This window comes from Lepidochelys olivacea (assembly GCF_965140295.1).
Source record: "Lepidochelys olivacea isolate rLepOli2 genome assembly, chromosome: 15".
Lineage (NCBI taxonomy): Eukaryota > Metazoa > Chordata > Testudines > Cheloniidae > Lepidochelys > Lepidochelys olivacea.
Genome location: NC_140425.1, coordinates 32,029,183 through 32,055,565, shown reverse-complemented (window position 1 = coordinate 32,055,565; position 26,383 = coordinate 32,029,183). Strand labels below are relative to the sequence as shown.

General features: G+C 44.2%; 2 protein-coding genes across 11 annotated transcripts in view; one reads left to right on the top strand and one right to left on the bottom strand.

The window, feature by feature from the left end:
* Nucleotides 1-1,144: 1,144 nt before the first annotated feature.
* ANKRD13A (ankyrin repeat domain 13A) lies at nucleotides 1,145-23,891 on the bottom strand. Of its 5 annotated transcripts, none has more exons than XM_084649550.1 (16): nucleotides 23,775-23,824; nucleotides 20,317-20,410; nucleotides 19,806-19,938; nucleotides 19,522-19,646; nucleotides 18,944-18,989; nucleotides 18,050-18,193; nucleotides 17,321-17,516; nucleotides 14,407-14,473; nucleotides 10,514-10,595; nucleotides 9,130-9,188; nucleotides 7,784-7,914; nucleotides 6,859-7,016; nucleotides 5,902-6,006; nucleotides 4,615-4,775; nucleotides 4,104-4,171; nucleotides 1,145-3,194 (listed from the first exon to the last, which is right to left on the bottom strand). In XM_084649550.1, exons 1-16 carry the CDS (start codon nucleotides 23,807-23,809, stop codon nucleotides 2,996-2,998), a joined length of 1,803 nt encoding a protein of 600 aa, XP_084505676.1. In that variant the 5' UTR covers nucleotides 23,810-23,824; the 3' UTR covers nucleotides 1,145-2,995. The 5 variants fall into 5 exon arrangements, with proteins under 5 accessions (XP_084505676.1, XP_084505675.1, XP_084505677.1 ...); XM_084649549.1 differs by lacking the exon at nucleotides 23,775-23,824 and adding an exon at nucleotides 22,729-23,019; XM_084649551.1 differs by lacking the exon at nucleotides 20,317-20,410 and having other exon boundaries at nucleotides 23,775-23,891.
* A 387-nt stretch (nucleotides 23,892-24,278) lies between these two features.
* Nucleotides 24,279-26,383, top strand: part of GIT2 (GIT ArfGAP 2) — a 50,869-nt gene continuing 48,764 nt past the window's right edge. For 4 of the 6 annotated variants that reach the window (XM_084649354.1, XM_084649358.1, XM_084649355.1 and 1 more), the window contains exon 1: nucleotides 25,713-25,858. In XM_084649354.1, the coding sequence (XP_084505480.1) occupies nucleotides 25,807-25,858 (52 nt within the window). In that variant the 5' untranslated portion in view covers nucleotides 25,713-25,806. Of the gene's footprint in view, nucleotides 24,682-25,712; nucleotides 25,859-26,383 lie in introns of those variants that run through there. The other 2 variants (XM_084649357.1, XM_084649356.1) reach the window with 2 other exon arrangements.

The following is a 26,383-nucleotide window of genomic DNA, read 5'->3' as shown; positions in this document are numbered from 1 at the left end:
CCAAGAGCCGCAAGTATCACCTCCCAAGCTCAAGGCCATGCATACATCCCTGCTCCAGAGCATGGAGGAAGTAGAGCTTCTCAGTTAAAGAGTAAAAAGAAAAGGAGAACTTGTGGCACCTTAGAGACTAACCAATTTATTTGAGCATAAGCTTTCGTGAGCTGATACTCTGAAACCTGTCAGTTAAAGAGTGATCACTTTAGATAAGCTATTACCAACAAGGGGGGAGGAGGGGGGGGGAAGAAAACCTGGATTTGTGCTGGAAATGGCCCACCTTGATTATCATACACATTGTAAGGAGAGTGAGCACTTTAGATAAGCTATTACCAGCAGGAGAGTGGGGTGGGGGGAGAGAAAATCTGTTGTAGTGATAAACACCCATGTTTTCATGGTCTGTGTGTGTAAAAACATCTTCTGTATTTTCCACAGTATGCATCAGATGAAGTGAGCAGTAGCTCACGAAAGCTTATGCTCAAATAAATTGGTTAGACTTTGAGGTGCCACAAATACTCCTTTTCTTTTTGCAAATACAGACTAACACGGCTGTTACTCTGAAACCCATGATTTTAACAGTTTTACCAACATTTTCCCCCACCTACAAGCTTTGTTCTCAAAAAGCGCTGAATCTTAAAAAACAAAATAGTAATCTGGCCTAAGGCAGACACCAGGCATGGTAAGTTTCAGTCCAAATGGTCACAGTTGTACAGCAACTGAAAACAGCATTTTATAATGGAAAGTGTTCTGCCACCTGACCTATGGTTGTTGGTGCCAGCTCTGCCTAGAATAAAATGTATGTGCTTAACAAACACTTATTATCCCCTCCAGTTTCCACTCGCATTTGGGAGGACTCTTCAGGGAGTAAGAAGCAAATGAACATTTAGTTTATGACAGGTTTCAGAGTAGCAGCCGTGTTAGTCTGTATCCACAAAAAGAAAAGGAGTACTTGTGGCACCTTAGAGACTAACCAATTTATTTGAACATAAGTTTTCATGAGCTACAGCTGTTAGTCTCTAAGGTGCCACAAGTCCTCCTTTTCTTTTTATTTAGTTTATGGTGACCAAAGCACAAAAACTAAATTGCTGGGGTGAAGCTGGGTTTGAGATCTTGTTTTTCTATTAGTAATCAGAGTGCCAGACAAATGCTCTTAAAGGGAGCAATGCTCTTTATTTCCATGAGGAAAAAAAACTGAATTATTTTATTTGTTATTTCACAACCCCAACAAGGTGTGACAGTTACAGCAAATCTCTTTTCAAAGAGGAGCAACGATTCCCAAGTATAGCTGCTTCTGGGTAAGCAAATGACAGTGTTGCTGCTAATACCAAATAAGCTATTTAGGGATGAAGTTAAAGTTTTATGAAATGCAAGCTGCATAGTCTGAAACAAACATGGCACAGATTATACTGGCACAAGTGTGCATACAAGGAATTTTAATCTGATTGCTACATCAAACAATGGATGATTATATGGTATGAAATGGAGTTCTAAATTACCTTTTACTGATGGTGATCATGTCCATTTTATTGCAAGTTAGATTGGTTAATAGTCTACCACAGAGCCAGAGGCAGCTCTGTGTTTTGCCTGAGTAACAAATGCAGGATAAGACCACATGTACCATAGGTTTCTTTGCACTTCTGCCAGCTATAAGTAGGAAATATTGCTCAGTAATATGTTTCACTGCAATAAGGCTTTCCTGTGGTTGTACAGTGTGTACTGGAGGAGTGCATTTGACAATCACAGCATATATGCTACGTACATTTACACAGAAGTGAAGACAAAAGAACTAAAAATATATAGTATGAATGAAGACCTGAGAAAACTTGGGAAAAACACACTCCTGTATTGCTAATGACACTATTCCCTATGAGTGTAATCGTATTGAATTGGTTTGTCTTAAAAATCAATAAAAAGATTAAGATAAAAAATATGTATTCACATGAAGGATTTACACTTGACTTTTAAAAAAGCAATATTTATATTTCCCTTTGAGATGGCAGAACTTACTTACTAATAGGCATACATGAAAATTTCACCTAATTTCTCTGTATGAATTCAGCACACTACCTCCAAATCAGTGTAAATTTCTTTCACAAAAAAAGTAAATTGATCTTTTAAAAAAAGCACCTATTTCTGTTATGTATTTTCTTGCTGCCCTCTTTGATTGTGTGAACTAAGCTGGTCTTGAATCACTACAGAGAAACCTCTATTTGAATGAGCAGGTAGTCCCCTTTTCAAGGGAAAAAAAAACTTCTTAGCTATCTTTTTTGCCCTTGTCCAGAGAGCATTAGTTTTATCTTGAGTGCACCTCTAGCCTGAATTCACTCAAGTTTAAAAATCAACCATATTAATAAGTATAGCTGCATTTTAAATGCTCAAGAACTGCAGAGAGGAAATATCCTCAGCCACGTGCACCCAAACCTAATGGAAAACACTCGCTGGAGTGAAAGACTACTTCGCACATTCTCCTCTCTATTTAGAAAAGAAACAGTAACTGGCATTCAATTACTAGAAAAGACTGAACAGATTAATATTTCTTTGGTAGGTAATAAGGAAGTTTCTCTTCTGAACTCTCTATGTATCAGGTTCTGAAACATTGCTGTGCTCCTACATATATAGCCCAGGCAAGGTTTCCAGTTCTTTAATATATTTCTCTCTCTCTTCCCATAATGACATTTTTGAACAGGACATGGCCTGGGAGGCAAATATAGCTCCTGGAATTCTACCGCTGCCCTCACCTTTAATCATGGAGGTAGCAGCCCATAGAAACTACAGGTGTCCGCACACAACACGCCAGGGCACTTGGATCGAGATGGAGATCTGCATGCCGAGAGCTGTAGCATCTCTGGGCCACATCTCTATGTTAAAGGTGACAATTAAAAGGTGGCTAGGACATCCTCTACTTATGCAACCCAAGAGTGGTCCTCAGGTTCCTAGCTACTGCAGCCCTCAGTATCACACACATTGAGGCACCCCTATTTCAGAGGATCGAAGGAGGAATCTATTTTTCTGTGAGAGAGCGCTGCAAAGCTTGTTGAAATTCTTCTTCCTCCTCTTCACGACGCCTTTTCTCCTGCTCCTGCTGCTCTCTGACAGACAACTCCATAGCAAGCTGTAAGTCTTTATCAAAACTGGAAGACTCATTTGGGGTGCTAAAATGAGGAGTACTTGAACTCATAACAAAGCTCTCCTGAAGTGCCCTGGTGAGAGAGAAATACAGTTTCAAGAGCTGAGAGGTACATATCCCACTTTACTATCAGTTTTCGAGCAGTGTCTCCATGAACACTCTCCAACTGCCAGAGAGCCTCTCTTTCCTGAAGGGGAAGAAAGCAACCCCCAGGACTGTTACAGAGAGGGTTGTGTTCTGTGAAGGAGTAGTAGTCATACAGGTTCCAAACATGAAATCCATTTTTCTCTGAAAGCTCCTGAGAGCCTGCTATGGAAGATCTGCTCCCTAATGGCTGTTTCCAGCAGCCTCTGAGTGTGCCCTCACCAAGTTCGTAAGCACAACCATCTGCGTGTGCAGAGCTGACGGTGAGATATTCTTTGCGCTTTGCACAAACGCTTGTTTGTGTCAGCAAGAGGAAGAATCTAAGATACTGCAGCCTGTTTTCAGAGGGCCATTAAAAATTTGCTCCTAAATTTGCAACAGGCAACTTAAGTTTGGGACAAAACACAAAAATTCTCAAGTGTCCAGCGTGTGGTCAATAAGGGTGATGACACTTGGTAGAGGGGTCACATTAGCAGCTGTTGAAGGAGAAAAAGAGAATCTTGAACTCTGATCTAGTTCGATAAAGGATCCTTTGATCAGAGGGTGTTCCAGGGCTGGTCAAAGAAACCCAAACTCCAATCCTGAGACTGAGCTAGCAAGGCCATATTCTACTATACCAGGAGACTTGTTTGAGGTTCTTCTTGCGGACTAGCAGTACCACAAAATAAGTGATCTGGGCTTCTATTCTTCTGCTGTGCCTTGCCTTATATGCCTGGGTGCTCTCCTACTTGGCTATACAAAGTGCAGCATGCCTATGGGCTACTGTTGGAAGTATTTACACTCTGGCCCAAATATTTGGCCTAGCGCATTTAAGAATTTTTAGAAAAGCTGAAATTACCTTTGATACTGTATATTAAAGTCCTGCGCATAAGCAACTGCTCCATTGGCATGCATTCCTAAGGCTTCCTGGGGGAAGGACCACAGTGACGAAGGAATTAGCAATGCAAGTCATATTTGAAAGTCATTTCTAAGTCAAACATGAATATCTCATTGATATTTGCTGTGACAAGTTTCAAAAACTTTCTGTGTTAAGATTCTTTCGAAAACTGCAATATTACAATATCCATTCCTGTAGAAGCTATAAATTCCTTGGTATGAGTTTAGAGACATGTCTTGCTATATACAGTTCATGTTAAAATAAAGAAATATTGCTTTGGTGGATAATATAAAGCTGAAACAAGAAGCTAACTCTCTATTAGGTGTATAATTACTTTGGTAAACTGGTACTTCATTTTTAAACTAGCCAAGTAAATTTTTCCAAGTCAAAACTAGGACTGAGGGAAAAGGAGACATACTACACTGTATCTAGAAAAAGAAAGAACATTGACCAGCTGGCAGTACAGACTTACTTTATTCCCACTGGACTCCAACAAACTCTGCTGAATAGCAAACTGCATTATTTCATTATCTTCATCTTGCACACGCACATTTCTACCATCATGCTGAGTGTGATAAGATTTGGGGATCTCAAACACAGACTGGTCGACCTCAAAGCTAGAGGCTTTAGAAGCTAAAAATGTAGTTAAAGATATACTGTATTGTATGCTTACAGCTTGTTAATCCAAAAAATCAACTCCCAAAGCCCACTTTTATTTATATAAATAAGCCAAAACAAGAGCCCCAAGAAAATAAGAACGGCCACACTGGGTCAGACCAATGGTCCATCTAGCCCAGTATCCTGTCTGCCAACAGTGGCCAAGGCCAGGTGCTCCAGAGAGAATCAACAGAACAGGGAATCATTGAGTGATCCATCTTCTGTTGCCCATGCCCAGCTCCTGACAAACAGAGGCTAGGGATACCTCAGAGCATAGTTTTGCATCCCTGCCCAATAGCCACTGACGGACCCATCCTCCATGAACTTATCTAGTTTTTTTTTTTAAACCCTTTTATAATCTTGGCCTTTGGTTCAGACAAACCACCCATAGTACATCTGTCCTATGTGAATGGGGTCCGGAGAGGCTTATATAGCAGCCAAGGTACAGGAACAAATAGAAGATAGATGAACATGGTGCCAACAAGTTTTGCAGCAGGGAAAACCAACATGTGGCACCAAAGAACTAAGCAGGCTACACTGTACTTTGATAAGTCAGTCAAAAGAGAGGCAAGTTTGCCAAAAAGTTAAGAAACACTGAAGTGCAGCCAACCTACCACTAAGGCTGCTGATTCCTAGCAGAAGAGTTTGTCAGAAGCTCACAGGGGAATGCATTATACATATGTAATGTTGTTTCCCCGTTATTGTCCCCATTGTAGCCCATTCTATACTAGCATGGAAACAAATCCATTGCTGACGATTTACCATTGTACTTCTCACAGACGTAGGTTTTGTATAAACAAAGGCAAGAACGTTAGTCTCCAGTACCCAAGGAGTTATCCCAGAACAGGCAATTGGGTGGGGGTTTTGAAGTGAGAATGGGTTAATCTGATTGGTGAATACATTCTAGCCACTGAGATATTTTACGACACATATGGCTTTCCAGATCAGTTACGGTAAGAACTACCACCTACTGTAGTCTCTTCAGTTCAAGTCCGAACAGCCTACAGGTTTGCTTTATTCTATAAATCCCACTGATAGCAAGTACACAAACAAACCCCTCGCATAAACCCACCAGAGCTTTACACCTTCTTACCCAACTCACCCTGTGCACCTTCAGCAGTTTGTGATGAAGTTTCCTCAGCTGTCCTGCAGCCATTAACATTTTCAAATGTAATTCGAGCATTAAGCACATGAAACAAGGGAATTTCTGTAAACGGAAGAAGTACAAGATTTGTGTGAGACACAGCAGAGCCACACACGTTTCCAGTTACAGCAGCTGCAATGGGTTTTTATACATGCTTACATAGATAAATTTCACCGATGTTGTGTAACTGCACAGTGAACTGCACCTCACTTTCCCACAGAATAAAATTTCAGTAGTCCGTCTGTCTCATAACTTAGCATTGTGCAAGTGAAGTTTTTAGACATGCATTATATTCATAGAACAGTCAACCAACCCACCTCCCCCCAGTATACCCGGTGCTGATCACTGCAATTCACTCCTCACAGGGACACGCCTTGATACCATTTGGAAGTTTCAGCTAATGTAGAATGCAGTGGTGGCCCCTTTATTAAGCCACAGCTCCATGAAGAGAGCATAGCACACCTTGCTTCTTGCCTACAGTGGCCACCTTAGTGAAGTTTAAGATGTTGATTTTGTCCTATAAAGCCCCAATTATTTGAGTCCCAGCTTTGTGAGGAGAGAGGTGGTCTCTTGAGATACTGAAACAGTTGCAGTTATGCAAGGCACTAGTGCTAATAGAAGGGACTAGCAATAGCTAGTTCTTAGCGAGGTGTCTTTGCCTTTGGAATTCACTTCCCCACTTGGTCCTTCTGAGCTTAGATTTAAGGACCATCCAGATATATGGTAAGGCTCAGCTGTTTTCCCAGGTTCTCTGACTGGGAGATGGATGTGGTGACAGGTGGGATTTTTAGGAACTGAACTGTATTTTAATTTTTGTCCCCGTTTTTAAACTTTTGTGCTGTGGTTGGAGAACAAGAATAGAAGCAAAATGGAAATGAAAAAAGAATCTAAGTGCAAAAGACTGCAGAACAGTACCAATTTTGACAGGAAATCCAGGTGGAAATTCCAAAGTGATGAAGTCTTTAAGTCTAGCAAAATGAGCACTAGCTCTGGCCATCAGATCGATGATTGGAGTGACTTGCTCCATGAGAGAGAGGGGGAATTCTTCACACATCCACAAGGTTGCTTTAAACCTGTAACAGTGAGTTATACACAAGGATATTAGAAGAGTTTTCACTTTTGTATTATACATGTAGCAAAATACACACAGTATTAGGCTGATGATAATACCACTCGGGTTGGAAAATGAATTATATGGCTCTGGCACATACTGGGTTACATAGCTTCTTTTTGAAGCTGTGGCCTAGATGAACTATAACCCTGGTAAGCAGTAAGGACCCAGAATAATTACCATCTAAGAATGGCTTAGAATGCAGGCAGTGAGAAGGTGGTGTCAGTCAAGTTTCCAGCAGAGAGATGTGTGCATCACAGAAATCAAGCCTCATAACTGTCACCCTTGTTGGAGGTCTCAGAGGCTGGAGATCAGCCACACACAAAGACCAAACTGCGCTCCCAGTCAGATTTGAGGCACAGTGTGAGAGAAGCTCGTGCTGGCACACTCTACGTTACGTCTGCTTTGCTGATGGACTTCAGCCTCCAGAGCCCTCGGACAGACTGGCACCATTCACTTGTATAAAGGGTAGGATTTTACTAAAATGGTTAGCATTTGCTTAACTCTCCTCCCCCTGGTTTTATAGGGAGCATGGGCAGGCCAAGATGGAGTGCTTTTGAAAATGCCACCCTTAATTCAATCCCCGCTCCCTGAATAAAGTGAATTGTATTAGAAATTTACAATACGATTTCTAAAAGCGAAACACTGGAGGAGAATCAAAGCAGGTAGACCTCAAACAGGAAGAGTTTAAGGAAAGATCATTTCAAGTTATACATTAACATTTCTCACTTCTGTGTTCTAATAGTGACTTCTTTGGGTCTTCCTATGTCCCTATCTTTCAGATCAAACTTCGGGTCAAAATATTCCTCCAGAGTAATGGCTGTAGGGTTATTCATTGTGGCATACTCTGTTGTGAGGTCCTGTAAAAATAAACAGTACATAATAGGTAGCCATCAACCCCTCCTACAGAAAGCTTCAGCTGGTAACTCAAATTCTAGTGCAATCTAAGTGACAACTGCATAAAGCAGCACGTTTTACCTAAACCGAAAGTCAGCAGTGAAATGAACACATAGGTACAACAGCCTAAAAGACAGATCTACACATTAATATAGTCCTTTTCATGCAGACTGTAGATCTTACAATGCTTTATGAAGACAGGAGAGTCTACCTACAAAAATATAGCCAAACTAGAGTGGTGTGAGGATTTAACACATCGAAGTTAGAAACTATGAAGAAGAGCTCTGTGTGGCTCAAAAGCTTATCCCTCTCACCAACAGAAGTTGGTCCTATACAAGATATGACCTCACCCACCTTGTCTCTCTAATATCCTGGATCCGACATGGCTACAACTACACTGAATACATAATATAAAGCAGTCCCAGGCTCTGCATTATTCAGAGTAGCCAGTATTATGGTGGGGACTTCAAATTCAAAGAAGGCCGAGTACCTAACCATCCCATGCAAGATCCTCAGCCAAACTCATGGCAGAGCCATCAGCTGGTAAATCCATTATCTACTCATCTTTAAACCTGTACAGATGTAAAAGCACTCTCTCTTATGCAGAGTTGGTAACATCAATAATTCACACTCCGCACAGGACCCAAGGACTACACCCCTTTCTCAAAGCTGCTATATGCCAGCGTGCTGCTGCAGCGCTTGTACCCCCAGTCACCTCTTAGTATTGCTGGGGCACCACTGAAACATCGTATCCTCAGCCCAAAGCTGCTGCAGGTCTGCAAATTTATAGCTTCAGTACATTTGGTTATTCCAGTCTTCTTTTTTTTTGGGGGGGGGGGGGGGAGGGGGAAGGGTAAGACTAGAAGCCCATGGCAAACCCTCAGATTCTCATCTCACTCCAGCAGCCCAGTTTCCCACTCTTCCTTCCAGATTCCATGACCCTCCCCCAGTCATGAGCTTCTTCAAAAGGAAAGGTACCATTACACTCTTACAGCAACGGGTGGGGGTGGGGGGATTAAAACTCTCAAGAGTAAATCTAGAACCCAGCGTTTGAACTATGTTTCTAGAATTGAAGAAACAGTTTCGATGAGGCTGTGGCATAAGATCCACATAACTCATTCGAGTTACTTCTCAACACTGCAGTGACTGCTTTTAGAGTCACTGAAGATTTTACTTACCTGCGCACCATACTCATGCTCTACAGTACCAAGAAAAGATTCCAGTGGATTTCTGTCAGCTGGAGAAAAAGGGAGCAGGGAGGAATAGGCTCATTAGCAGAGTTAATTAACACAGAAGTGCACATGCATCGCTCAGGCTCTGTGACAAGGGAAGCCCCAGCTCCATAGTGAGAAGATGAACAGAGCCTTGTTTGCACTGCTCATTCAATGCGGGACAACTGTGGCAAGGCTGGTTTTCGATTAACCCTTTGCTAGAAAAGCCCAAGATTTAAGAATAAAATGGGTTCAAGATGAGAGGGAAGGGATTATGATTTTAAGGACACTAACATCAGGGGCATCTAAAATGTATCATCATTGTCCACCACGCCTTGTTTCTGGGAGTGTCTGAAGACTGCTGAGAGGCAGTTGTTTCCTCACACAAGGTTATGGTCTCGCTTGCACTTTCTACTATAATCTCAATACGTACCCCAGAATTAAGAGTACAAAAATAACGCAGACGTCTTATAGTTTTAACCCAGGTAAAGTGAACACGTATGAAGTGAAAGTACAGAGGCCTTCAGGGCAGAGAATATGCAGGGACAGAAAATGAAGCCATGGGGGAGGGTACCACCTTTTGAGGCTTTAAAGCAGAGGTGGGCAAACTACGGCCTGTGGGACCGTCCTGCCTGGCCCTTGAGCTCCCCGCCAGGGAGGCTAGCCCTCCGCTGTCCCTCCCCCACTGTCCCTCTCCCCTGCAGCCACACTGCTGCTGGGCAGCACTCTGGGGTGGCGGGGCTGCACGCTCATGCAGGGCAGTGTGTCTGGCTCCGGCCAGGCGGCGCGACTCCAGACATGCTGCTCTGAGCAGCATGGTAAGGGGGTCGGGGGGTTGGATATGGGGCAGGAGGTCCAGGGGGGCAGTCAGGGGACAGGGAGCTGTTGGATAGGGCGTGGGGTGCTTGGGGGCCTGTCAAGGGACAGGGGGGGTTGGATGGGTGGGGAAGTTCTGAGGGGGGCAGTCAGTGGGAGGGGTCCGGCACAGCCTTCCCTACCCAGCTCGCCATATACAGTTTCGCACCCTGATGTGGCCCTCGGGCCAAAAAGTTTGCCCACCCCTGCTTTAAAGGAAACTGACACTAATTTTCAAACACCTTTTCCCAATAAATAAAATCAAAACTACACAGAATCATTCACTTACATTAGAACTTCAAAGAGCCAAGTAATAAGCCACCTCAAGTACACAGCAACTGGAATTAGCTAGAGCAGGTTCAGAGGCAAGTGAGAGTAACCTGCCTGGTTACTCTGCACCATGTATGTGTTGTGCACAAAGGTTATGTCCTGCCTCTTTGTACAAAGATCTTAACAAAATGTTCTATTTTGTTTCAGATAACCTATGGGAAGTTACCTTTATATCTTTTTTTCTCTTCTTCTGTCAAGTGTTCTGTTCGGATTTTTGTGACTACATTCACATTGTTTGCCGTATAGACCTTTAAAAAGGATATTATTATTATCTATCATATGTATTACTGTCACGTCTAGGGGTTCCAGTCATAGACCAGGGCCCACTGACAACTATTAAAGATAAGAAAAGCAGCATCTTTAAAGATGCCCAAGCAACAAATTCAAAAAGTTAAACCAAGAGGCACGGGAAAGAGGAGGAGCAAGAATCTGCCTACCTTTAATGTATCGGAAATCAGTGAAACATGATTGTGTGATCTGCCTATTTAACTCACATTCCCATGAAGTGCTGAAAATGTTACACATATGTATTGTTATGTCATTTTGACAGAGTCCCATGCTAATGCTGAGCTAGACAGCCATCTGCTGGGCAAGCTGCTAAAATCAATATAAAAATATCTATCCAAGAATCCATTAACAAAGGAAAACTAGCTAGCACGAGTCATCATTTAGGTCCAATCCTACAGCAGCAAAAGTCAAAGGAGTTTTGTCATCGACTTCAGTGAGAACTGGGTCAGGCCCTTGCAGAGACTCTTGGGAGAAGATTCAGGTGCTTGCAGACAAATTTCCTGTTAATGAAGTTGGTTCCAGCTGAAAGATTGGATGGGCACTTTAAGCTGAGGAAGTGTAGAATTCCCTAGTTGTGTGTTAATTTTGAGGGAGGAGGGACGGGGAAGAGCAGTCAGGCTGTGGCTGTGTTCTCTCTCTTTCTACTTAAGAAGTAACTGATAAAATTCTGCAGATGGAATTTAGCTGATGATTCTTTTGATTATGCAACAACTAGAAGGAACTCTGGCTCTCACACCAGTGTGCTCTCATACTTAGGAGTGGTTCCGCAGTAGTGATATGATTCAAACCTTGTTGGTTTGACTCCAAGCAACCAGAGGGGTGAGAAGGTTCCATTTACATTACCCATTTTTTTTTTTTTACTATACCAGACCTTCAAATGAATTCAGTTTCACACAGGTCGATTGTACAGGTTTAAGCCACTACACTTAAACAAAAAAAAACCATACCACATTAAAAGAACAATAAATCTGCAAAGACCAACACTCAGAAGTCAAGAAATGCCAGAATTAAGGAAACCTTAAATTGGCCCCCTTGAGCATCTACATTATTTTACAGTTTAATTACACGGTCACATCCCACCCGGGATGGACCGTGCTCATTGAATGGGAAGCTATTCATTGTTTATTTTATTCCTCATTTAATGTACAGTAACTAATGCAGTAGACTACATACCATCCAAATCCTTCACCAAACAAAGGTAAATTAGAATTTCTTCATAGGTTTTCCATGGTGCTCTCATTGCAATATCTTAGTTCTTTACAAAGATTAATGAATTTATCTTAGCAACCCTGTGAATGGGCATTATCCCCATTTTACACCCGGGGATCTAAAGCACAGGGCAATTAAGGTCAGAAGCGTCAACAAATTTTGAGTGCCCAATTTGACAAGTCAAGGACCCAATTTTTTAGAGTACTTAGAAAGTGCTATGTTCAGAGTACCTATCCCATTGACCTCAGGTGTCGTTTTGGGTTCTCAGCTCTTCTGCAAAAATGACACAAACAAAAACTAAAGAAAATACCTGGCTATCAAGTTAGGCACTCGAAAATGAGGAACAGTTAGCGACTATGAGTGAAAAAGTTTGTTTACTTGACTTGCCCATGTGATGCTATGGACTCTGTGAAAGAGGCAGGGATCCAATTCTCCAGAGAGGCATTCAACCGCTAGTCATGTTTTCTCTTCCAGCAGTTCCCTGCCCTCATTCACCAGAATCCCCTTTTAACTTTAGCAACAGATGAAGCAGAGGTCCTTTAGATTCTATTCTACACAGGTTCTTCTTCCATGCTCATCACCATAGTATCTGAGTGCTTACAGCAATGTGACTAATAATGGACAGATAATTGGTCCCTCATCCTCTCCCCAGGGGAAGGAGTGTGTGCAGGAGATGATTATGTTTGGGATTTTATAATACACACCACTACCGATTTATTTTAGAGAAGGCAAGGTCAAAGAAGTACACCTTGCACTGAGAATGAAAGGTGGTGAGGTTTGGGATGGTCCTTAGTTTCTGGGGGAGTTCATTCCACAGTCTTGGGGCAATTCCAAGAAAGCTCTGTCTACTGCACAGATGCACTTTACTCTTATGGTAGAAAGTTACATGATCCCAGAGCTTTAGTTATCTTTTAGAGACCTTAGGTCCAGGCCACTGAGTACCGTGAAAGTAAGGACCAAGACCTTAAACTTGACTCAATATTTTATAGGAAGCTAGCACCGGAAGCTGAGGATGGGTCTGATGTGTTCATAGTGTTGCTGAGGAGACATCCTGCAGTGTTCTATACCAACTGGAGTTTCCTAAGCACTGAAGGCTTCATGTGCAGGAAATGGTCCAAATGGCTGTACTCCAAACGAGGTGACAAAGGCATAAATAACTGAGGCCAGGTCACTGTCCAGTTTCCTAGCCAATGGGAGATGGTAGAAATAGTTGCTTGCAGATGCTGCTATGTGAGAACTTCACAATAGTGATGAATTCAGGAGCCTCCTAAGCTATAAGACAGAATTGACCAATTGCGGTTATGTACCTTCAACCAAAATTGACTGCCCAAGGGCTGTGAATCATTCAGAACGGTTTTCTCGGCCCACCAGCACAGCTTCTGTCTTGCTTCAGCCAGCTGTTTTTGGTCCTTGGATTTCCCCGAAGCGCTAGGCAGTCTTTGTGGCAGCGGGATGGACACATGGTGAAGGGAAGGCAGAGAGCTCCGTTACCTGCGTACTGGCGACCAGCTCACCTAATGGGGGTGTGTGTAGATGATGAATAGGACTGGAGAGAGACTCGATCCTTGTGCAGCTCCACAAGGGAGGGCCCATTGGCAGAGGGGCAGTTTCCCATCACTACTCACAGGATGCATCCCTCCAGGAAAGAGTTAAATCATTTTAACACATTACATGAACTGCTGCCACCTCTCTCAGGAGAGAGGATAGTATCTTTATGGTCAACAGCAGGGAATGCTGCAGAGAGCTCCAGATGACAGTCAACCTTTCAGGAATGAATGAGAGAGGATCGGTGGAGTGGGCCTGGGATGGGAAAGGGCTTTGAAAGTGAAGACAAGTAGTTTACGTTTGATGCAAGAGAGGAGGAGAGCTGGTGGAAGGACACAGACAGATGGGGTGAGTTGGTCAAAGTGATGGGCTGGGAAATTATCTTTGCAGCAGCGTTCTGAATGGATATGTGCAGGGCAAGATTGCCTTTGCCAAGACCAGAAACAAGGATTTTCTATTCACAGTAGGAGAACATGCATTATCCCCGATTCCTTCCCAGAGCATGGTTCACCTTGTGCACTGGATCTCGCAGAAAATAAACATGATCATGTAATTTTAGACTAATCATCATGCATATGCACAAAGAGACAAATTAGGGATGCAGAGGCCTTAACTGTGGCATTTCCTAACTTCTGAGTGCTCAACTCTACGTTCTGGAGAAAGCATTCTCTAGTGGTTATACCCTTCTGCCTTTCTCCCCTGCAGCCTCTCCTTATCTGCTTTTGCTCCTACCCCCACTTCCTGAGCTCCTGCCCCCTTATCTGCTACAATCTCCATGGCGTCTGTCATCCCATGTTCCCCTTCACCCCTCGCAGCTCTCACCCCTGGACACCCCTCTTCCTATTTCGTATCCTCTCCAAGACTTCTCACCCCAAAAACAGATCTGGTGGCAAAAACACAGAAGTTACAGATATCAAAGCAAACTATAAAAATTCAAGATACATAGGGGATACAGAAGATCACAATTATATCTCATAGCTAAATGAATTATCTTAGTTGTAAATAATTGCTTTTTACCTTTGCTTCATAACCATTTACACCTTCTGCTTTCTCTGTCCTCCATACCCAAAATCCAGATGTATTTCTGATAAAGAGTAAACACCACAATTGTCTATGTATTTGCAGTTTATATTTAGCCCTAAGCCTCTGTTTTCCCTAACAACATTTCACTTGAATAGTGTTTTTGAGAGGTACCAAAAGTAACAGCTCTAGAGAAAAGGTACAGCGATAACATAAGTTATCCCTGCAAACACCAACACCCTTTTCCAACATAGGACTCAGAGTATTTTAATTTCTGTTCACATTCAGACTTTGGCTTAACTGCAGAGACCAATGAACTGTGACTTTCGTTTGTCATGTGAATGCCTGACCAGCTAGGAATTGGGAGTTTCTGGAAACCATTGCATCATTTCACACAGTCAGTCATTACTAACTTGCTGAGCTTTATTTCAACGAGCAACATGTAGCTGACAGTTGGGGAACTGGATTGGTAGAGCTGAAGAAACATTTATCTATGAAACGTCGGGTAATGTTTTCAAACACTCCTAAGTCCCATTTTCAAAATGAAATTTAGAAACTTAGGAAATTAAGTCCCATTGAAAGTCTGTGAATCTTAGAACTTAAACACTTTAAAATGTTACCCCTTAAGTATATCTCAGTATTCAAAAAAATCTTTACACATCCAGTGGAATTAATTAGTGAGCTTTGATAACTGCTGTCCCTCAGTGGATACAATTCTGCATTCATGTTTTGACAAACTCTTCTTCCTTGCAGTAAAAAAACCAAACAAAAAAAAAATCCACACGCCTTCCAGCAGTTATAACAACTGCTTTATAGCACCCCAGAACACTCCAAGAATGTGTAGCACAGTAGAGATGCTTGCTAGAGAAAGCAAGCTCATTTGAGCTCCTTTGACCATGCAGATTAAACACCTGGATAAACTAATGTAAGGAATTGGCGGATATGATTGCAGAGCCATTGGCCATTATCTTTGAAAACTCATGGCGATCGGGGGAGGTCCCGGACGACTGGAAAAAGGCTAATGTGGCGCCCATCTTTAAAAAAGGGAAGAAGGAGGATCCTGGGAACTATAGGCCAGTCAGCCTCACCTCAGTCCCTGGAAAAATCATGGAGCAGGTCCTCAAGGAATCAATTCTGAAGCACTTAGAGGAGAGGAAAGTGATCAGGAACAGTCAGCATGGATTCACCAAGGGCAAGTCATGCCTGACTAATCTAATTGCCTTATATGAGATAACTGGCTCTGTGGATGAAGGGAAAGTGATGGATGTGTTGTTCCCTGACTTTAGCAAAGCTTTTGACACGGACTCCCACAGCATTCTTGCCAGTAAGTTAAACAAGTATGGGATGGATGAATGGAAGATAAGGTGGATAGACAGCTGGCTAGATCGTCGGGCTCAACGGGTAGTGATCAATGGCTCCATGTCTAGTTGGCAGCCGGTATCAAGTGGAGTGCCCCAAGGGTCGGTCCTCGGGCCGGTTTTGTTCAATATCCTCATTAATGATCTGGAGGATGGTGTGGATTGCACCCTCAGCAAGTTTGCGGATGACACTAAACTGGGAGGAGAGGTAGATACGCTGGAGGGTAGGGATAGGATACAGAAGGCCCTAGACAAATTAGCGGATTGGGCCAAAAGAAATCTGAAGAGGTTCAACAAGGACAAGTGCAGAGTCCTGCATTTAGGATGGAAGAATCTCATGCACTGCTACAGACTAGGGACCAAATGGCTCGGCAGCAGTTCTGCGGAAAAGGACCTAGGGGTTACAGTGGACGAGAAGCTGGATATGAGTCAACAGTGTGCCCTTGTTGCCAAGAAGGCCAATGGCATTTTGGGATGTATAAGTAAGTGCATTGCCAGCAGACTGAGGGACGTGATCATTCCCCTCTATTCGACACTGGTGAGGCCTCATCTGGAGTACTATGTCCAGTTTTGGGCCCCACACTATAAGAAGGCTGTGGAAAAATTGGAAAACGACCAGCGGAGGGCAACAAAAATGATGAGGGGACTGGAACACATGACTTATGAGGAGAGGCTGAGGAAACTGGGATTGTTTAGTCTGCGGAAGAGAAGAATGAGGGGGGATTTGATAGCTGCTTTCAACTACCTGAAAGGGGGTTCCAAAGAGGATGGATCTAGACTGTTCTCAGTGGTAGCTGATGACAGAACGAGGAGTAATGGTCTCAAGTTGCAGTGGGGGAGGTTTAGGTTGGATATTAGGAAAAACTTTTTCACTAGGAGGGTGGTGAAACACTGAAATGCGTTACCTAGGGAGGTGGTGGAATCTCCTTCCTTAAAAGTTTTTAAGGTCAGGCTTGACAAGGCCCTGGCTGGGATGATTTAGTTGGGGATTGGTCCTGCTTTGAGCAGGGGCTTGGACTAGCTGACCTCCTGAGGTCCCTTCCAACCCCAATATTCTAAGATTCTATGAATGTAACAAAAGGAGGAATAGGGTTCGAAGTAGTTTGCTGTCTTCTCTAATTGGTCATATTTAGAGATATTCTTATAGACTTATATGATTAAACTAAAGCCAGAGTAGAATAAATAAGTCAAGAAAAGCTGTAAATCCTATTATTGGTTTTTCAGTACTGCACATATGCTTCACAAAATAAGCAGGAACCACTGGTACATATCTGAAATCAGAATTTATAACCCTTGCCCCACTAATATGGGAAACCATGTCTTATGGTGCAAATGGACTTTACACTAAATGGAAATTGTTTGCAAGACAAGAACTAATGAGCTGAGAGGTTATAAAGTGTCTATATGGAACAAGATATGCAGTTATTGTTACATCCCATTTTATTTTTAAGATGCATATTACCAGGCTTTTAAAAACTACATTGCAAGTATAATAATCTTGCATATTTCATATCTGGAGGATCTGTTCATTAAGAAAAATTTAAATACCTTACCTTTCAAAAGCAATATTTTTAGTATCAAGGCACGTATTAATAATTGGAGATGTAAGGCGTCTTTCTACCTCCTTTCTTTCTGGTGTCATAGAGCCCAAAGTCAGACGCTTCATTTGTTGAGAGATTTCAAAACGCTCTGTTGTGACAACTTTGTCATCATGGTTTATCTCAATTAGTTCTGCCCAGCCTCCAGTATCTGATGAAAGAATATATTTTATGGACTACAGACTTCAGAACAAACCTTCAGGATGAAGAGCTGACCAAGACATACACTGTAGACTAAAGTGAGAATTAAAGCTGCCTTGCAAAGTTTTAAATCACTCACTTACATATGGCAAGGTTTTTAAGTATGGGCAAGCAGACTGTGTGCCTGCCCGCCCAAGTCATTTTTACGATAATTTTGCATAATGGATTTAAGAGACTCTAATAATGAAGATTCAGGCCTCTAAGAAGAAAAATACAGCTGATTTCTTTTTTGTTTTTGTTGAGAGTGGGAGAGAAGGGTAAAGTCAAGTTCTAGTGATTCATATTTGCTCCAGAAGATTTTTCTTAACAGAAAGTCCAACCACTTCTGCTTAGCCCAGTGACCTGAAATCCCAGAAAACGCACTTCCCAACACAAGTAAGTCTGTGAAAGCATGCAAAAATAAAGCTTATAATTACATGTGTTCTTTTAGCAACACTAGGAATCCGTCAGTGTAGTTTGTGTACTATGTACTAAACCATTTACCTTCTCCCTTGAAAATTAAGCTACGTTTCCCTCGTTCCCAGCTCATATTTTCGAAGCCCAATAACGTGATATCAACGCGTAACTTAGCTCCACTTTTCCAGATGCGACAGATATCATTTGGACACACCCTGGAAACGAGTGGAACTATAAAAGAAACATAATGACACACACAGATGCAAATATAAAAATCCTTAACAGAGAGGACAAGTGTAGGAAGACTAAACTCAGCCAGAAGTTATGCGCTTGGTGAAACTGCTTAGTGAAATTTTATGGTCTGTGTTTATGCAGGCCATAAAGTAGATATTATAATGTTCCCTTCTAGCCTTAAACCTATGAATCAATGTCTAGATAATAAAGAACAGAGAGATTATCAGGACTGATTCTTGATTTATTGATTAACACAATAGGGAAACGAACCATGAGAACAGACCAATGGCCTGATGCAATTTTGTATCCCATCTCATGCAATGGCTAAAATATGTAGTGGTTTGGAGAAAGTCAAAACCTGTAATGCTATTTTGCAGTGTAAAGGAATACGTTTCCTGAATATTTTATGTCTTGACGCATAATGTTTGTATAACTGTCTTAACTTATACGTCTCCCAAATATCAGGATGGCCTTAGAAAAATCTTCAGCACAATACTCCTTTAAAAGAAAAAAAACTAAAACAAGAGATATTTGAAGGAAGGGTACGGTTTGCGCAGCAGACTAAGGTGATCAGAAGGAATCTTCAAATCTCAAAAGGCTTTGTGAGTTGAAGGGAAAAAATATGGGTTGGGAGAGAGTAAGGGCTCAACAATTGTGTTTTCTTTGCAAACATACTTTTTATTTCAGGAATTTTTAAAACTCAGAGGTAAGAAAGATTTAAAAAATCCCCCCAAAAACCAAACTTACCCCAGCTAGTGAATTCCCATTTCATTTCCACATAAAAATCAGAAGTCTAGTGTAGAAACAAAGTATTCAAATGAACCACCAAGGGAGAGAACATTAGATTAATATTTAGTACAGTATGTCACATGTATATTTTAGAAACAAGAGAAAGTAGAGGTTTTGAGATGCTCCTGATAGGAAGCACAATTAAACCAACAAGTATGAATTTTACATATGCTGATATTTGTCATTTGATTTAAATTAATGGGCACAGAGTGTAACACTGTTCTGCAACAGTCTAACTCTTCATTGTTTTCTACTGAATTACTCGTCATTTGTTATTCTACTACAAAAGCACATAACTCTCAGCCTTTGACATAGGAAGAATAAGCATCCTCCTCCAAGACCCGAGATCATTAATAAAAACAGAGAAAACTCCATAGTCTCCCATATGTTTATATAGAGCTGATAGGCACAAAATTGAACTGAATAATGCATCATCCTGACTTTAAAGTTGCTGATCTAAGTAAACTAGAACCAGACTAACAATTCCTCCAGATGCAATTGACCAGCATGCAATTCAGGTCTCACTAAGCGTTTACCTCATTAATTTTTTGGAGTAATTCAGGAACCCCTCCAAGTGTCGCAGACGTTTGGTGGTAGTCTCGATGCTGCAGTATCAGGTATGCCATCTCCGGGTCTCCTGTGCTTACAGCCTCATGTAAAACTGCAAGAAACCCAAACACAGGCAAGGCTTAATATTAACAAAGCAAAGTGAACACTGCAGCCACATCCCACAGTCCTAAGGTGACATTTATATAGACAGATTTTAGACCTTCAGTGTTTAAGGTGAAAACTATTAACTGCCTTTGAGCTGATCTCTTACCTGTCCATCCCTGTGCATTCTCTTTGGTAACATCTGCCTTGTGTCGAAGGAGGACTTTGGCAGACTCTATATATCCCAAGGAAACAGCAAGGTGCAGCAAGGTCCGACCCCGTGGGTCACGCTGATCAACATCCTGTTGAGTAATCAAGAGTTAGTGCAGCTTCAGCATTAGCTATCAAATGTAAAATCAGAACACATTTAAGAAAGTTAAAACAAAGATTTTCAGCAATAAGCTGTAATAGCTCAACATGTATTTCTACATAACAGGTTGTTGCTTGGAACTACTTATCCTACATGACTTGCTTTGATACTGCTATTGAATTGCCTATTTGCCTTCTTAAAAGCCTGATCCTACCTCCCTACTAAAGTCAAACAGGAGTAGAATTGGGCACCATAGAAGTGATTGTGGGTAAGGGAGGTATGTGTCACCATGACAGGAAAAGGGGAGGGAAGCGAGAGGGAGGAAAAGGGGGGGAAAGAAAAACAAACATTCTATATTATTCCTCCCTACCCCAGCTTCTTCATGAACAGTTTCTTTTAGGAGGAGTAGACAGTGCTCCCTTCTTTTTATTTTGTACCATGGGCAGTCACCAGTTAAATGGCCACTGGAAGGTATAATGGAAGATATCCAACAGGTTAAAATCAGAAAAAAATTTCAAGAGCAGGTGACGGTTTACAATGCACATTTTGTATTTTTTTTGGTAAGAATATGGAAGAACATGAAAATTAAAAAACATCTATTTTTGACTGACACACAGAACAATGGAGAGCGAGTGCATTCTCTACAAATCACTAAGAAATGGAACTACACAGGGCACAAATATCCAAAACATGCAAGCAAAACATACTCATACCTTACATATATTTTTCACTACTAGCTTTAGAGATTTGAAACAGAAGAGCATCTATAACTAAAGGAAAATTGGAAAAGTCAAGAGTGGGCTAAGAAAAGAAAGTTATTACATAACTAAACATGGTTATTTGACAGCATTACATTTAAGACACCAAGCAGTGAGCATAAAGGAATCTGAGTTAAACCATCCTCATCTCATTGCTGCAGCTCATATGATCTTCAGTTCTACTTTCCCCAAACTGCAATGCCTATTGCAGTGACAAAAAAATTAAAGGACTTTGGAACAGTCTTATCTCAATTTCTTTGCTAGGATTAACCTGTAGCTGCACATTATGGCCATTTATCATTTCATATGCTGACTGTATCTGGCTAGAGTTTCTTTCAATCCCTCAAACCCTATCAAAGCACATCTGCCACACACAGCAAGCAGTTTGTCCTGAAGATGTAAGAGGAAGTGTACTCCCAGAATGCCTTTTAAAACTTTCATTTAAGACAGATGTTTCCAGGCTTAATGGAATAGGTCTTTCCAACCTTCATATGTTGCCTGTCTTCTCATATTGTAAGCTCTTTTGGGCAGGGAACAGGACTACTGTGTGCACAAACAGGGCTTTATGCATTGTGGGTGATACCAGAATACAGATAATAAAAATAAACTGAGGTAGTAAAATCATCTTTGTTAAGTTACAAATGTTTATTTTAATAATGCTATAACCTTAAAAGAGAGATGAACACTGAAACCAAGGGATCAAAAACATGCACAGAGAATTCCTTAGTACAGACTGAAGACTATATGAATTAGAGACAGTAACAGCATTCCAAAACTCTCAAGAAACACCACAGGTATGCTTTAAGCCAATACTAGTGTTTCATAGTGTACAGCTGGAGTTGTGGCTGACAACCAGGATTTGTATCGGAAGGTAGCATTAGCTGAAGAGTTCACAACACATACTCTCTGTCTCAGGCACAATACAAGCAAACAGGCTATGCTTCTGCCAGTTTGTACCCTGCACTACTGAACCTCAAAGTTCTCTCTGTGTATTCCTAAAGCAGCTATCACCATAGTACCTTGGTAACCTGAGTTACACTAGCAAATTTGTTGCTTGGGATCTGATGCAGATTTCTGAATGCTTCTCCTACTGCCTTTCTTTTAACTCTGGTACTTTCACCACAGCTCTTGGCTGACTGCTGGATTTTTGTGTTCTCTGTTCTACAGTGAGCCATGATGATCAGCTATTTTCTACCACAGTTGTGATTCTATATTCTAGCAAGTGCAAAGCTGCTGGGCTCCTATGTTCTAAGGCAGCCAGTGAAGCTCAGAGGACTACACTTGAAATAAGCCCTTTGTGTCTTAAAAAGGAAGGAAATTACTGTATTGACTATCTTTGCACAGCAGTAATCTTACCACCAGATCAGTACTGTGTTGAGCCACAGATAAATGGCTCAACACAATATAAAGAAAGAAAAATAAAACCCCTCAATTTTCAGTGAACTGTTGGCTGCCTGAGGGTGATATTCTGATAAAAAAAAAATCAATTTGTGTTTTGTCTTTGGCAGTAGCTGACACCCTTACTGTGTGTTGGTTGCCCCCTCCTCCAACTAGGTGGTACTTATTTGCTGTTTTTCTAGCAAAAAGCATCAGTGCCTATCACATCTACCTGTCTTTTGGCCCTGATTCAAATGATTTCTAACATTTTCCTGTCAGCTACAGAGTTTTTTATAATCCATCTGTATCTCTCTCAGTGCCTTGAATCTGGCTTTATTTAAAGATAGTCAGAAATTTAATATGCAGAAGTTGCATGACAAAAGGTATAATCTCTGTGCCCTCCTGAGGTGATCTCCTTTTAATCACAAACAGCTGTAAAAAAACTCCACAAAAATAAATCCCTAATAAGTTTAACAAAGAGAAACTTAACTAAGATATAAGGTTACTTTCTAAGTCCCCATGTCACATAGAATGCATATAGATGATCTATTATCCTGATCTAATTTTCAGTCCATCATGTCTTGTATTCTGCCTTGGGTAGTTTCAGAAAAGGACAGCACCATATGTTGGTCTGGTGCCCATTTTACCTTGCCTTCCAGCTCTTTATCCAGCTGTCTGTAGTCATTATTCCAGACTAAGACGTGCAGAGGAAATTTGCTACTAGCCTCACCTAAAGAGCTCATCCTGTACGTATTAGATGAGGGCTCAACCCTCCCTGGGGGGTGTCTGCCCGCTCTGATCTCCCCCCTCTTTGTTTCTCACAGGGCCCTTACCAAGCCCGTCAGCCCTAGCCACACAAGAGTCTCTCCCCAGTGAGTCCCACCCCCTTCTGGTGCCTCACAAATACCTTCCCCACATCAACTCCCCTCAAACAACCCACACGCCAGCCCCCTTGCCCTCTGGGCCCCCAACAGGCTCCCTATCACCAGCCCCCTCTGCTCCCCCTCAACAGGCTCCCAGCCCCCTCGCTCTCTGCCCCCCAACAGGCTCCCAACCACCAGCCCCCACTGCCCCCCCAACAGGCTCCCAGCCCCCTCGCTCTCTGCCCCCCAACAGGCCCCCAATCACCAGCCCCCTCTGCCCCCCCAACAGGCTCCCAGCCCCCTCGCTCTCTGCCCCCCAACAGGCTCCCAACCACCAGCCCCCTCTGCCCCCCCAACAGGCTCCCAGCCCCCTCGCTCTCTGCCCCCCAACAGGCCCCCAATCACCAGCCCCCTCTGCCCCCCCAACAGGCTCCCAGCCCCCTCGCTCTCTGCCCCCCAACAGGCTCCCAACCACCAGCCCCCACTGCCCCCCCAACAGGCTCCCAGCCCCCTCGCTCTCTGCCCCCCAACAGGCCCCCAATCACCAGCCCCCCCAACAGGCCCCCAGCCCCCTCACCCTCTGGGCCCCGCTCCCCTACAATCTCTCCCCCTCCCCTGACCTCTCACCCTACCGCTGACCTTTCCCCTCGCCTGACCCCAGCCCCTCGCTTTCCTTCTCTCCCCAGAACGTTTCCCACCAGCCAGGGCAGCGGTCGGAACGAACCATTGGGCTGCCAGAATAGGGGAGGCTCCCGGCTCCCACAACCCGCTCCGGGGCCAGCCCCCTTGCCCCGCTAGCGAGCCCAGGGGCTGGGAACGTCACCCCTTACCGCCCCCTTTCCAGCAGGCAGATGGACCCTTCCATCCCTCAGGCTCGCCCACTGTCTGGAGGGGGAAAATACGCGGAAGTGGAAGAACTGCCCCCGCCCCATCAGGGCATTGGTTTCGCCTGAAGGCTCCGCAACCAAGTGGGCGGGAGCGACCCTTCCTAGTACTTCCGTGCGGCCGAGGTCGCCGTTTTGGCTGAGGGTAGTATCACGCCCTGACTCCCCGGCCGCCATCTTGGGTTAGGGCCATGTGAGCCTCCCTCCAATCCGGCTCTTCTCGGCCGCCATCTTTGGTGAGGGCAGCAAAGCGCTCCCATCTGCTGACCCAAACCGTGCGTGACAGCAATTTCCTTTCTACCCGTCCGTCTCAGGTTGCCATCTTGGAAGAGGGCAGCGGGCCAGCCCTGTGCAGCCGTGGTTCAGACCATTGGCTGTGGTATTGTGTCTCCATCACTGGCCAGTGCCTTGTTGCTTCAGAGAGGAGTGAGGGTGCCCTTCATGGCCCTCAGATACTTTACTGTTAGGTGCTGTATAAGTAAGAGGGCAATAGAGAATTAGCTGGATACTTGGGTGTACAGTCTGGAGACAGCTAGATAAATAGGCAAGTATGGAGATAGACTGATGGGTAGATTAGTAAATATCTATAGATTGGGTGATGGATAAGTAGGTAGGGAGTTAGATAGATGCCATAGGATGAGACAGCTAATACATACCATATGGTCAGTTGTGCAGATTTGTGCATTTGCAAGCAGACCTCCCCCACCCCATTGCAGCCCCCTATTAACTGGCTGCTCTGCTACAGCAAGAGGGTGGATCCTCTACTCTTCTCTCTACCTAGTGGTTACAAATGATCAGACAGATGACCCTCAAGCTCAAAGATGGCAGCATTGTTAACACTTATAGTTTTATGGTAAGTTTTGCAATTTTATTTTTTTTACTTTAAGGCCCAGCTCTTGGAGACAACTGAATACATGAGAATTGCAGCTGTCATTTTAATAACAAGTTAGTTTTTAGCCCTCATGGTCAGGGAGGAAAGCTTAAAATTGTGAGCCAAGTGAGCCCTAACAGCTTGAAAACCAGAAGGCAGAATGTAAAGTTCATTGCTATTTTTTGCATCTCATTATTTTTGGGGGTCTAACATAATATTTGAACAGGTGGGCTTGGCACTGCTGTATAGACAAAGGCAAGTTTATATAGTAGAACATCCCTACTTTGCTCTCCTCCCTCTTTATCCTGTGCTCCTGCTTATGGAGGTAGACAGAGCATCTTGGAGAGGGAAGAAGGTTAGAGAGACCAGCTTGGCCTTGAGTCAGCCTTTTCCACTGACCAGTCTGGTCTCAGACACCCACACCCTTCCTGACTGCAATTGTGGTGCCCCTGTGCTCTGGTGACAAGGAGCTTGTGGGATTTGCCCCCGCTCATGGTCAGATGCTGCCGTAAGAGCACAAACAGCTTCCTTGGGAGCCGCGGCTGCATGGGTTATAATTTGTATCTCCAGTGTTACAGTAGACGTGTTTCAGAGTAACGGCCGTGTTAGTCTGTATTCGCAAAAAGAAAAGGAGGATGTGTGGCACCTTAGAGACTAACCAATTTATTTGAGCATGAGCTTTCGTGAGCTACAGCTCACTTCATCAGATGCATACTGTGGAAAATACAACAGATGTTTTTATACACACAAACCATGAAAAAATGGGTGTTTATCACTACAAAAGGTTTTCCCAGTAGACATGGGACGGACGGCTCGTCGGGTTCTGGGGTTGGGCCTGGTTCTGCCAGGAGCTAAAATGGTCTCCAAGCCCGCTACAGCCCGGTCCGTGCCAGGAACTAAGATGGCGGCCGCCGCCTCCGCGGCCTCCCTGTCACGTGACAGCCTGCCGCCGGGCTTGGTGAGTGGCGCTGGGGGCGTAGCCGCGGCGCTGGCGCAGGCCCGGTGCGGCCCCCTGCTGGCTGGCGGGGGCGCCGGCGTGGGACCCGTTGGAGCGGCAGGAAGAAGCGGCCCCCGCCCGAGGCTGAGGCGGCCGCCGCCCGCGCCGACATGTCGAAGCGGCTGCGGAGCAGCGAGGTCTGCGCGGACTGCAGCGCTCCGGGTAGGCGCGGGCGGGCGGGCGGGGCTGAGGGGCGCGGCCGGCCCCGGGGAGCCCGGTCCCCCTTGGGACTCTCGCGGCGGGGCCTTCCCCAAGGGAGCCCGGCGTCCTGGCCCAGCCCTGCCCCGGGGCCCGCGTTCGCCCGCCCGGCGGCTCCGGGGACCCCCGCGCTGCAGCTCGGCCGGGCCGGGGCGGGGGGGGCTGCGTGGCCGGCGCCCCCCCCGGGGAACCCCCCCCGGGGCAGCCCCCCCCCGGGCTGCGAGCGGAAAAGCCGCCCTGGCTGCGCGGCGCCAACAGGAAGCGCGGGGCAGAAGCGGCGGCGGGGCTGAGCCGTGCGCGCTCGGGCCAGTGACAGCTGCCGGGCCGGAGCCGAGCGTCGGGCCGGGGGCCGGAGCCTGGGGCCTGAGAATGGGGTTAAACCGTTTCTCGCGTGGGCAAGGGCCGTCTGGCCAAGTCGCCAAACGAGAAATCCACAGCTGGGGCTTCTGCTAGCTCGACCGGTGCGCGCCACTTCCCCTCTCTGTGCCC